Source organism: Triturus cristatus, chromosome 11 (genome assembly GCF_964204655.1).
Source record: "Triturus cristatus chromosome 11, aTriCri1.1, whole genome shotgun sequence".
Classification (NCBI taxonomy): Eukaryota; Metazoa; Chordata; class Amphibia; order Caudata; family Salamandridae; genus Triturus; species Triturus cristatus.
In genome coordinates, this window is record NC_140594.1 from 166,765,430 (window position 1) to 166,779,405 (window position 13,976).

General features: G+C 46.2%; 1 protein-coding gene across 6 annotated transcripts in view; it reads left to right on the forward strand.

Annotated features, from left to right (window-relative positions):
- The window catches only part of KDM2B (lysine demethylase 2B), a 759,008-nt gene that overhangs the window by 391,939 nt on the left and 353,093 nt on the right, over nt 1-13,976 (forward strand). For all 6 annotated transcript variants that reach the window (XM_085636000.1, XM_085636002.1, XM_085636001.1 and 3 more), the window contains exon 11: nt 8,163-8,617. In XM_085636000.1, coding sequence (XP_085492126.1) covers nt 8,163-8,617 — 455 coding nt within the window. The remainder of the gene's footprint in view (nt 1-8,162; nt 8,618-13,976) is intronic.

Genomic DNA, 13,976 nt, shown 5'->3' on the forward strand with positions numbered 1-13,976 from the left:
ATAGGAGTAACTATGGCCTTTTTAGGTAACTATAGCTGACATTTGTAAAGCAGCTACATGGTCTACACCACACACATTTACCAAACATTATTATGTGGATGACTAGCATGTCAACAAGCCAATGTAGGACAAGCAGTACTAAAAATACTTTGCAACTGCAATGACCACTGGTTAGCCACCGCTTTTGGAGGGCACTGCTATACAGTCTATGACAAGCATATATATCTACAACACACATGCCTTGAACAGATTATGTTACTTGCCCTGTAAGCATCTGATCTTGGCATGTAGAGCTGTAGATTCACATGCACCCTCCCTCCTTCCAGGACAGCTATGGTCGTTGCAGTTCTTATTTACAGTATACATGCATGGACATCTCTGTACTACACTTACTCCATTCTCACCCTCTTGCGGGAAAACAATCTAATAACGGAGTCAATGCCCATGCGCACTATCACCGAAAGGAGGAGTCACCTTGCCTTGTGACTGGAAAAGACTTCTTTGAGGAAAAACAACTTGCAAACATCCGGACCCAACACTAGATGGCAGGTCCCACCCGCCTCTAGAGACATCCCCGGTGCACCGGCTAGCGAAGCACAGGCTCGAATGGCAGGGGAGGTGGGGTCTGGAGGATGCTTGGAGGGCACAACACCCAACAACGAGGGACTACTCATATTACTCAACACTGCATGACCTCCATGTTAGGCTGGATGTTTTCTTGTGCTCCCCGGCCGTGCTACAGTCAGTCGCACACGCGGAGTACTTAAACCGAACGCTGTCCGACCATAATCCTTTGTTACTGAAGTTGGACTGGATGACTGAGATCTCGAGGGTCCCAATGTGGCAGCTATGGCCTGCTACACTAGATGACCCACCATACCGGGTGGCACTCGGTGAAAGGATTACTCAAAACTTTAACGAGAATAGCGGGTCCACGGCGTCCAGAGCGATGGAGTGGGACGCCTTCAAGATAGTTGTCAGAGGACATTGCATAGGGAAATATGCTGGGGTGCGGAGGACTCTGTTGGAGGACTTGGACAAGGCGGAGGGGAAGTTGCGGGCGGCTGAGGTGTCGCGGCCTGGTCGCCCCGAGCACCAGGAGGCAGTGAGTGAGGCTAGAGAGGCGGTGGCGGTTGAAGTGGAGAGGCTCCGCAGCTTTGACTCCAAGAATTATATGGTGCGGGCGCATGCAGAGGGGGACTAAGCGGGAACGCTGTTGGCCTGGCTGGCCAATCCTGCCAAACGTAACCAACCGATCTTGGCCCTAGAGAGGGAGGGAGGCGAAGTGGTCAAGGCCCAGATGGACATACTGGATAGTTTTTGCTCGTACTATAGGACGCTTTACAAAAGTGCGCTCGAGGGGCTGGAAGAGGACATTGACTCCTTTCTGGAGGGGCTGCCACTGCCGCGACTCGACCGAGAAGACACGGAGGCCTTAGGCGGAGACATAGATCTGGCGGAAATCAGGGGGACAGTGAAACGGATGGCTCGGAATAAAACCCTGGGCCTGGACGGCTTGCCCATAGAATTTTATGGTAAATATCTGGACCAACCTGCCCCAAGGCTCCAGGCGGTGTATGGGGAGGCCAAGACAAGGGGTAGACTGCCACAATCCATGTGTGAGGCCCTGATGATCCCACTGCTGAAGCCGGGAAGGGAGGGAACGGACCCCGCTTCTTATAGACCACTATCAATGCTGACGACGGATTATAAAATCCTGAGCACCATACTGGCGACCAGGCTGCTGAGGCACATGCCGAAACTGGTTCATAGCGACCAGTCGGGGTTCATTCCCGCGAGGAACACCACTGCTAACATCCGACGACTTATCCGCTTGTTGGGGGACCCGCTGGAGGGCGCACGAGTACCACTCGTCTTATCAGTAGATATAGAGAAGGCATTCGATAGTCTGGAGTGGGGGTACCTGTACAGTGCCATGAGGCGTTTCGGCCTTGGTGAAGGATACATCGGTTGGACGAAGGTCCTGTACGCCTCAGCGGTGGCAAGGGTGCGGGTGGGATCCCTTGTATCGAATCAGTTTCACGTGGGCCGGGGTACCAGGCAGTGGTGTGCGCTTTCCCCACTTTTGTTCGCGCTAGCAATAGAGCCCCTCGCGGCAGAGGCCAGAACAGGCCGTTACTACAGGGGGTTGGTTTACAGAGGGACCCCACAACTAATCTCGCTATACGCAGATGATCTGCTCCTGTTTTTGGAGGATGCGGCGAATGCGCTGGATGGGGCGGAAAGACTTCTTGCGCGGTTTGGTAGACTCTCCGGGCTGCGGGTAAACTGGTCTAAGACCTGTTTGTTCCCGTTGCGCCGGGGCGAGCCGCTGCCGGCGTTCCGACCACTGCTTAATTGGGAGCCTGGTTGCCTTAAATACCTCGGAGTACATATATATCATTCTACCGTAGATATGCTGGAGGGCAATGTGGGGCGCTGTATGCGAGCACTGAAGGGTAGCATGTCCTTCTGGGCCACACTCCCACTCTCGGTAACGGGGCGAATTTCGTTGCTGAAAATGATAGCGTTGCCACGTCTCCTGTACTGTTTCCGCACGCTCCCGGTGTGGATACCGGCCTCTCTTTTCCGATAGCTGCGATCGCTAGTAGTCTCGTTCCTCTGGGGCACGGGACGGCGCAGAGTTGCGCTGGCGACTCTGACCCGGCCAAAGGATGAGGGAGGCCTAGCGGTCCCAGACTTCGAGTTTTATTATCTGGCGGCGCAGCTACAGATCTTTACACAGGAGGTGGCAAGAGTATATCGAGGGCCGGAACAGGACAGGGAGGGAGGCACCCCTCGCCATGTGCTGGCGTATATTACGCTGCAGCAGAGGCTGGTTGTCAGAGACTTGTCCCTGGAGGAGCAGACGTTCCGGCATTGCTGGAATCGGTCGCAACGTCGTGCGGGAGTGCGGCGCCCATGTGCGCCGGAGATTCCGCTAGGAATGGTGACGGCGCTCCCGCACGGTGGAGACTGGTCGGGACTGCAGGTGTGGGAGGAGGCGGGCCTCCAAATGTTGGGCGACTTATACGAGGAGGGAGCGCTGATCCCTTATCAAACCCTGCAGGAGCGGTTCGATCTACCGCGTGGAGATTATCTGCTGCACGCGGCGGTGACGGGAGCGATGCAGGCGCATTGGGGAGAGGGACTCCTGGAGCCTAATACATCTGCGGCTTGCCAGTATACCATGATGTCTGCCGGCACTTATAAAGCGGTGACTTGTCTGTACTCTAGAATGTTGCGCGAAACCTTGCAGCCGCTGGCGGCGCTAAAGGCCAAATGGGAGCGGGACATACAAATAGAGATCCCTGACACCACGTGGGCGGGGTTAGTGAGGAGGGCCAGGAAAAGTACCAGAAACGCACGCTTCCAGCTGATACACTTTTATATCCTCCACAGGGCCTACCTCACACCGGGTAAACTTGGGAGGTACTTCGGGGTGGCAGATGCGGCATGCCCTAGATGCGGCGTTATAGGAGCGGAGCTAGGACATATGTTATGGGACTGCCCTCACCTGTGTGAATACTGGAGGGAAGTGGGCGAAACGCTGGCTGAGGTAACGGACAGGGAATTGCAATACACTAAGGCGGTTTGTGTCCTGCACTGGTTTCCTCATACACCCAAGAACAAGACCACAAGTAAATTCATAGATATGGGCCTCCTCTTGGCAAAGAGAGAAGTGACGCGGCTCTGGAAGTCGAAGGTGGGCCCCACACATGGGAGGTGGATTAGGGAACTGCAGAAGTGGGCGACCAGTGAAAGTACACTTAGATACCAGCTGGCGACCCGTAGGGCTGATGACCGGGCACTAGCGGCGGCCACAGCGTGGGAAGTGTTGGTACAGGCCCTGCGCAGCAGCGTGGCGGAGGAGGACGAGGCGCCCTCTGAGCCTGACGTTGCCCCCCCGGAGCATCCCAGCCACACACACACAGTAGATGGTTATTTACTTCTGCAATGTACCCCAGACTACACATTAAGGCCGGGAACAGTCGTGGGCGTGGGCACTGGAGGGTGGAGGGGGGGGGGGGCTGGGGGATAGGGACTGGGGAGGGGAAGCGACGGGGTGGGAGAGAAGGGGGGAGGACACTTTAAAGCGGAACTCAGACACCCTATTGTGTTCATAGCAAAGGTACAGGTTGAACTATGATTCGGTACAATGGCCTACTTATCACCGCTGCCCGGCCTCCGGGATGTGGGCTAACAAGCTGTGTGCGAAAACCTAATGGCCACGCAAGGAATGGCACTGGCACTGGCGGTGCAGGATCATTATGTATGTAAGCTGTTTATTATATTGTTCTGCAATAAAAACGGTTTTTAAAAAAAAATAAATATCTCAGGTGGGTTCTCCCTTCTTAAAAAATTACAGGAATCCAAAATGTATCACCGATTCATAAAAGAAGCTTTGCAGCTGTGTCGCGTGCACAGTGGGACGTTTTGAAATCATTAAGGGCTCCCGAGGCCTAGAAGTGAGTTATGTTCCATAATTATTAATATTTATATTAAACTTGCCTCATGGCCACAAATGCTCATATTTTTTTCCTTACCTAAAGCTTAGAATATCTAAAACCTAAGGCCTGAAACCCAAGTGTCCCTTTATGCACTGCACTTCTTCTATACAACTGAGCAACCGCTTCTCTCTATAGGGCAGCTATTTTATACCTAGAACATCTCCCATTCAGATTCAACCCATAAGGTTTACTAATGTGCATGTTCCATATGGCCTCTCAATCCGAGCCTCTCAAAATTGCTTTTGTCATATTAGCATTGGGAATGAATGATCATGTAGTCTATTCCTTTCCTCGCATCCCTTATGGACTCTTTTTGGGCTCTATCACATTGTCACATGATATGTCTTTCAATTTATTATTCTCATGTTTAACCAAACTTATCGTCACATTCACATACCCATACAATGTGATTTTTTCAAGAAACTCCTTTCTGTAGGGTTTTCTAATCTGCATGTCTAGCTATTGCTTCCCAAATAGACCTTCTAGCTGTTTTTTCAATATTTGGGCCGTTCACGCTTTCTCGCGTCAAACATTAAACAGTTTCCCACCCATTTTCTAGCAAAGTATATATTTGTACCCGAATACCAAAATAACGTATCTCCGATGCATTCTGTTTACTGTTTACTGGGATACCTTCTTGTCAATCCTCTCACCTTCTTTTTCACTTACTGTAAGTGTTTCGTGTCACGTGTATTGGTCTGCACGTCATCTTCAACAAAGTCGATTGTGAGTGCGCCCTTGCTTCCCTAGTTTTTATCCATCTTTACTTCCGGTGTGACTTCTATAGTGGACACACATTTCAATCTATGGAGAACACCAGGCATAGGTTTCTTCTCAATACCAGTAAACACAAAATGCCGGTGCTTCGCGTCCCGGCACTCCCATACCCAGTCACTGGGTAATGGCCTGTCGATAAGTTACGCTTTGCCACCAATACCATAGATCCTAACTGTTCTAGAGCAGTTCAGAATCACCAACATGACAATGATTCTCATAGATTCGAACTGGCCTCACCAGCTATGGTTCTCACCTCTACTCCAGTTGTTGAAACAGCTGTATCTCAAAATTTCACTGCACAGAGACACCTTAACCATGCAGCAAGGGAAGATATTCCACCCAAACCCGGGAGAAATGCAGTTGACAGCATGGTTCCTGAAATAGCCCAGTTTGAACTTCTGCATCTGCCAAAGCTTACATTAGGTATCATCGGGGAAGTAGGTGTAATGTGTTTAAGTGGAAGAGGTATATAACGTGGTGCCAATCCAAGAAAATGCAACACATTTTCTATCAAGATACTGCCATAGTCTCATACCGTGCACATCTTACAAAGTGTAAACTTTCATATGCCTTGTTACGGGTACATTTATCAGCGATTGCGGCCTACTTTAAAGGACAGACTCACAAAACATTTTCTTATTTCCACTGATCAAAAGGTTCATGGAAGGAGCAAAAACCCTTTTCTTGCGAGGGAGGTACCATCTCCAGTGTGGAATTTGAACCTGGTGTTGGCAGAATTGATGAACACACATTTTGAACCAATGAATATGACCATATTAAGGCTTCATACATTGAAAATGGTGTTCCTGATAGCAGTCACATCACTAAGGAGAGTCAGTGAGATACAAGCACTACAGTGCAGGAACCATACATATCCATACACAAGGATTAGGTAATAAAAAGGACACAACCAAAAATATTACCAAAAGTTATCTCAACCTTTTTACAAAAATCAGACTATCACCACACCAGCTTTCTTTCAGAAACCTGTCAACACATCAGAAAGAGTCCTACAAACACTGGATGTCAGGAGGGCAGTCATGTAACACATGCAGGCGACACACGGCATAAGGAAAACATAACAGTTTTCTTTGGGCATTCAACTGAAGCTCTAGGGACAACTGTTTTCAAGAACACTATTTCTTGATATATTGTACGGACTATCCAACGGTGTTACTCTTTAGCAAACAAACTTTTGCTAGCCAAACCGAGAGCACACACTACTAGGAAGAAAGGGGCTCCGTTGGCCATCATGGCATTTGTCACCGTATAGGAAATATGCAAGACAGCCACATGGGGATGTCGGCATAGTTTTACAAAACATTACTGTGTGGATTTATACTCACGTAAAGAGGTTGAAGTGGGTCAGGCTGTGCTGAAAAACATTTTTGCTCCCACTCCATCTTCTGTCCACCAACACCAGGCAGGTAATACCGTTACATAATCTGTGCAAAGCATGTGAATCTAGAAGAAATGTCATTATGCAAAAGAAACCTGTTACCTGTAATTATGGTTTTGCAGCATGAATTTCTTCTAGATTCTCATGCGACCCTCCTGCCTCCCCAGGTTCCTGGAAGGTAAAGAAAAAGATACTCTTGGGTGGTGGGCACGCAAATGGGCATTGTGGGCTTACAGTCGACGTCATAAGGTCTCCGCCTATGTCGATTCCCACCCACAATCTAACAAAGTTTTGAGGAAAACAAAGACTCTTTCGAACTCAACCACTACATTGCGAGATTGTACAAAGCATGTTAATCTAGAAGAGTTTCAAGCTGCAGAAACCATATTTACAGATACTTAACTGGTTTCTTTTAATATAGCACTGACTTTTTTGTACAATATAGCATTTAATAAAACACAATAAGTAATCCTGGCATAGAGGATATGCACAAAAGCTGTCACTGTAAAATCACTTGCGATATAAACACTACACACACAGTGTTCACATGAGTCATTAAAACAGTGCCATACTCCAATACATCCATAATCACACATGACCTTGCCCTAATGGCCAATGCTGGAGGGCGCCATGGAGTACAGTGTGAATATCGCAAGTGATTTTACAGAGACAGAAACACCTTGATCATTTAGTGATTGTATGCACTCCACTGCATGCTACTATCTTCCATTTTATTTTTATTTTACATTTTCTTTTAGACAAGTTTGTTGGTCAATTAATTTTATTGTATCTTTCTACAGGCCTCACAAGAAAATGTGATAATCGCAGAATATGAGTGTAATTTCCATTTTCACATTTTATGAAGTTGTGTGACTAATGTTTAAATGAGTGGGATATCGAAGACTAAGAAAATATGGCATTCTGGTCCTGACTAATGGCACGGACCTTCTAGGGTCCTCTAGGCAGAAACAAGTGAACAAGAGCGATGCACGAGAACTGACCCTCCTGTGCACCTATGCATTAACGCAGGGACTCAATAGTAAAGATATACTTGAGATACATAGGTGAGATTCACTTTATTACACTGGATGCCATCTCCCTTGTATCGGTCATTAAGTGCTTCATATGCAAACAGGAAGCCAAGTTGCCATTATAATACTTCTTGGTGAATGAGGAGGCCCGAGGATGAAGCCCAACACCCAGGCAGTTGTGTGAGGGCTCTCATTATAATTTTTTTTAATTTCCTGTAGGACATACTTATCAGGACTTCACATGGAGCACCTCTAATTGGATAAATTCCTACGTGCGTCTGCGTATAACCTCTGCACCAGGATAGATTTTTGTGGTTTTGGTAGTGACTAGGAAGGTGCAATTCATGGCGACTCTGCTGCTTTCTCGTTCTTTCCTCCCCCATATGTGTGGGTCTTCCTATTAGATTTAATATAGTATTTAACTTTTGTTCATCTGTTTTTCAGAAGCCCGCACAAAGACCAGCATAGATAGCTTCTCGTCTGATTCCCAATTAGATATGGAGGAAGAATCTTCCGAGTCCCATAATCGGGAGGAAAAGGAAGACATTGTGGAAAAGAGTGCCAAATTATCAGCAGATGGCTCATCTTCACCCATCAGCACAAACTCAGATGGGAAGGATACCCCAGGGAATACACAAAATTCAGCAGCCATTGGTTACTTCAAAAGAACACTGTCCAATGAATCAGACGACAGTGTGAAGTCTACAACACCCATTGACTATTCTAAAACACCAGCAGATTCTCCAGCTACTGAAGTCTCCACAAGGTGGACTCATCTTACAGAGTTTGAGCTTAAAGGGTTGAAAGCCCTTGTGGAAAAACTTGAATCACTTCCAGACAACAAGAAATGTGTTCCAGAAGGCATTGAAGACCCTCAAGCTCTACTAGAAAATATGAAGGTTAGTATGACATTCTTTGAAACTAAAAAATGAAGATGTACTCGAGTATATGATTTCTATGTTTGTGTCTCTTTCACTTGGGGTTGCCTGTTGACTCCATTTCAATGAGGGCGCCGTGCTCCAGTCCTGGGATTTCCATATACAAGTAACTTTAGCTGTTTTAGTTGAGTTAGTTTAGTTGTAGTATACAAGGACTATAACCCTTACTATTCATTAGGTTCTTGAATGCACGCTGGGCACTGTGTCTCTGGTCACACTGTAATCATAGACATGATTCACAGAAAAGTATATGTACACTAGGGGTGGGCGGAATTTGCGTAATTGCGTTACGCAAATCTCCGTGAAACGGTAAAAAATCTCCGCGAACACGCGGAAATTCCGCGAACACGCGGAATTGCTTGTTCGCAATGCTTTTTTCCTGTTCGCAATTGCTGTTTGCGTGCTCGAGGAGAAATATCTCGCGAACATGCATTTTGAGAACGCGAACAAGCAAAAATGTCGCGAAATCGTGGAAAGCAGACTTTTGAGCAATTTCGCGTTCTCCGCGGAACGCGAAATTACGCAAATTCCGCGAGCGGAACGGAATTTGCCGCCCAGGCCTAATGTACACATAGTTCTACGCCCAGGTGTGGATCTAAGCCGTTTGAGAATTTGCAAGCAAGCATTACCAGTAGCATGCCTGAAAAGGTTTACCAGTCGCATGAGGAAACTGTTGGTATTCACAAAATAAGGAATTGTACACATTTTACAGTTGTGCATTGGGGGACACAGTTGCACATTTTGTTTCTCTAGATGGAAAACATTTTTCACTGGGGAGAAACCCATTCCACTACACACCAGTGGTGTTTGTTTCTGTTCTGTTTCCCTTACTGTTCTGGAAAGGGATTTACTTAAGCACTTTACACTGGCAGAGTTATGACCATTTCCTGGGTGGTAGAGAGTTAGAAAGCAGTTTGTGAATGCTCACAAATGAACTTGTTTGTAGACATTCACAAATGGAAAAGATTAACCGCGCCTTGTAACACCCACTTTCCACCTTTTGCATGAGAGCTACTCCCATGCGTAATTTTTTACAGTCCTGGCATACCATCAGTCCTTAATTTGAAGTAAAAAAACACTAGTGCCAGTACACAAAATACTCCTTAGGATGCTGCCACTCTCAGCTACCTCTGGCACCACCCCCTTCCATCACCAGTTCTGCCCACTCCCCGAAGTTCAATTTCACATGGGCTTTCATTTGACCTAGCATTTATCTATGCTTCTACATTTCAGTTTCTTTCATTGGTATATTCTTTCCTTTCGTAATATCATATTTTACAACTGGGAATGTCATTTGATGGGGACAGGATTGGAAAAAAACAATGCACAGTTCTCATAATCTCAGGCTGTCCATTGATGCCCAGTATATGCCAAGAATTGCCACTATTTTGCTAGTGCCAGCAGCATTCCTGGGTGATAGTGATCATGCTATGGATAGCCAGAATAGGCAGGTATCTACCATCTTGGGACAAGAGTGGACTTAGGGCATTGATGTCCACCCTATTCCAAGTGGTACTGCCATCATGCCAGTGCCACCAGTACCAAGGGTGGACACCTTCATGTCATGATATACACAATATGCCAAGATTTACCACCAGAAGACCAGCCCCTGCACAATCCCTTGTACACAAAATAACACACATTTTTGGGGAGAATGGTAAAAATGAGTTGGGTGCATTTTATCTTTTCTGCTGAAGTTATACAGGCCAGTGTCTCCAGATCCAGTGTTATGGCTTTCAGGCTCCTTCACTCCCTGGATAGTCATAATCTTAGAGCTACATGCCAAGTACTGGAATCCTTAGTGCTGATTCGTAGCATGAAATTGGAGCTAGAGTGCTGGTTGGGGTATTTGACACATGCACCAGAACCAACATAGTGTGGCAGAAGACCTGTTTTACCTTCATGGACATTGCTGCAGCATGACAGCCTTGCTGAGTGCAGTGCAGACTAATGTGGGTTGCTGGGAGAAGGTAGTATGCTCCAGCCGCATCAACTGCTGGTCTCCCATTTCTCTAGCTGGTAATGGTAGGGTGCAGTGCTAGATCAAGTCTATTGGTGTTCGCTCTGCCTCTGTGGAGAGGTGACTCCAAAATGCAGTGCAGGAGGACTGCTGGATACAATGTTATTGCCCTCCCTTTACATTTTTCCCTGTTACACTCACTTTGCATCCTTGCCTGCCAACTTTCAATCACTCTCCCTCCTTCTTCCAACTTTTTCCCTCACATTCTTTTTTTACTTCTCGCCTACCTGCCTTCATCACACTCTTTCTGTCACCTTCTCTACTTTCCCCACATTTCCTCCTATCATCTTCAATGCCTTCCTGTCACTTTTCTTCTTGTCTTCAACTCTTTCTTTCTCACTTCCTCTTTCGTACTCCTCCTTTCCTCATGTCTTCTTTCTGCCTCTCTCTGTCCCTCTACTAGTTTCATGTTTCTTTCCACTACGATATATTCTCTCCATTTGCCCATCTCTATGTGTTCTCTAGCTCTTCCCTGTCCCGCTCTCTGTCTCAAAGCACTCCCTCCTTCCAACCTGGGGAGGCACGCTGCAGCACTCAGCACTAGGCTACCCATCGAAGTAGAAGGGGGAAAATGGAAGAAATAGTGAGAGAGAGAGAGAGGCGAGAGAGAGAGAGGCAGACTGTGTGAAAGGAGTATGATTTACAGAGACCAGTGCAAGGTGTGAAGACAAATAGTTAGGAAAACAGGTGCTCGTGAGAGATAGGCATCAACATAGCTTGTGCCTGTGTGTGGTGTGAGATGCAGACCGAGATAGGAGCCACAGAGAGCCTGGAGGAGAAAGAAGGTAGAAAGATAGGGGTACAGATGGGAGGTAGTGAGAGAAAGAGAGCGAGAGAGATTAATTTGTGGGACAAGGTAAGAAGGACAGAGTCAACCAAGTATACAGTCAGAAACTGTTGTGTGAAGGCAGACGAGCAATCGGTGGCAATAAGAGAGACAAAGTTGGTTTGTGGTGGGAGAGTGCAACGCCTGGCCCAATCCTCTTCGGGACCAACTCTTGGGTAAAGGCAGGGCTTCCCAGCCTCCATCCTGTCTACTAGATCCACTGGCTGTGTTTGAAGACATGGTCCTTAAACTGATGATCAAAATAATGTGTTTTGTGAGAGGTCCCTGCATACTTTTAAATGAGCCATGCTGCATGACAAGAGAAATTGTACCTAAAACGTAATTGTTAGACAAATGACAGGAACTGTGCACCCACTCCTTCAATCTCCAGCTACCCATCCATCCATATTCACACATAAATACCAATCTTGAATTCATCCATACCCATCCATTTTCCATCCCTCAACCCCAGCTATCATCACCTAATCCAGTGGTTCTTAACCTTTGACTTCTGAGGACCCCCACTTAATCAGTACTGGAATCCAGGAACCCCCCAAAATCATTATTGAAATCTGGGTAACGGAGTAATTACTGGAAGCCTGGGACTCATAAGGTTTTTCGGTGATTTGACCCTCAATACACCCAAAAATATAGAAACAGCCATTCACCAAAAGAATGCACAAATGTTAGCCTATTTTATGTAAATCACAATAAAAATCAAAATGTTAATTTTAATGGGAAGGTGGGAGTTTTTGTGAATTTAGTAGAGGCTCCTAATCGTCCATACTATATTCTGTTTGATGAACTTGCACCACTCTCATAAATGAATCTGAGAATACTAACTTAATTTTTAGCCTCCAATTTCAAATTCCTTCACATTTACATTTTGAAATGTGCAATTTTACATTTTGCTTCTTTATATACACGGTATTAATCCGTTAATATTATTTGATTTTCTGAGCAGTCGTGGACCCCCTCAGTAGGCTTTGTGGATCCCCAGGGGTCCCCGGACCTCAGGTCAACAACCAATGATATAATCCATCCACCCACTCATACCCATCCCTTCCATATCAGTCTTTCTGTCCAACATTCCTCTCCTCTTTATCTAACCATCAATTCATTCATCCATTCATCTTCCTAATACTCATCCATACAGTCTTCTATCTGTCCATTCGATCACTTAGCCATTCATCTACTCCATTTTCCCTTTCATATTCATTCATTCATCCATACATACATATCCATCCCATGTCTCTCCCTGTCAACCCACTATCCTCTCATCTAGCCATTCTTCCCATAATCACCCACACCCATTCATAAATCCCAAACCACCCATTCCATATCCATCCATCGTCCACCCCATACCTATCTTTAAGCCCTATAACTATCATACCATAGCCTCCCTTTACATAGCATACATTCATCCACCCGATAGCATCTATCCATTCATCATCCAATCATTCCATCACCATCCGTCCATGTATCCCCTGACCATTAATTAATCAATTTTTCCACCAGTCCCCATACCCATCCATCACATAATCATACAGCCATCCTACAACAATCCATCCATTGATTAACCAGCCATTATCCAGAAACTCTCCCCTTAACTCTTAAGCACACCCTCCAGTCCACTGACTATACCTTTCCCAGCAAACCCTGCTAGCTGTCCTTTTTACAACCAGTCTTTATCTTTTATACCAGAAACCCTGCCTTTCATAACGATTAGCACTCATCCGTACTACTAAGGGCTTCTTCCTCCACTATTCCAGACTCTCCTTTCACCTTCACTACCGATAGTCCTCCTCTTTCATCAGCTCCCCATCCAATATTCCCAACTCTCCTTTCTGCTCCTTTGTCTGCAGGTATCTCATCTATTATTCCCAGCCTTCCTTTCTGATCTACTACTAATAGCCCTCCTCCTTCAGAAGATTTCCCATCCCCTGTCTGTAGCTCTCTGATGCACTACCCGAAGGAGTGACTGAAAGAGTTCTGGGGGTATATTACAGAGAGGGCTCCCTGTCCTGTTTTTTGCAGTGGCGCCTTGATGAATGGGAAAGTGCACCATATTCAGCAGTCATAGTGCATTAAAAAAAAGTATTGGAACTATGCTGTTGCATGAGGTGGGAGCGGGGTGAGCGCATGTGGGAACAGGGTCAAAAGCGTGTCTAATAAAACAAAATGGTCTGTAACTTTTTGGGGTATTTCACCTTCAGGTAACGACATATAAAATAATATACATGGAATGAAAAATGACTGCAAATTAAGTTAATCTGTGGGAAATCGTACATTATGAAACCTCTATTATTGCACCGCAGATGTCTGTGTTTGTAACCTGAAAGCCACAGAATTGAATACTGGTTGGTGCAGTAGAGAATAGTGACTTGTGTTTGTTTAGTGCTACAAAATCCCAGCCTGTGACAGAAAAGCAAGGTGAATATGGAAATCATGATTTTAAACTCGCATTACATACA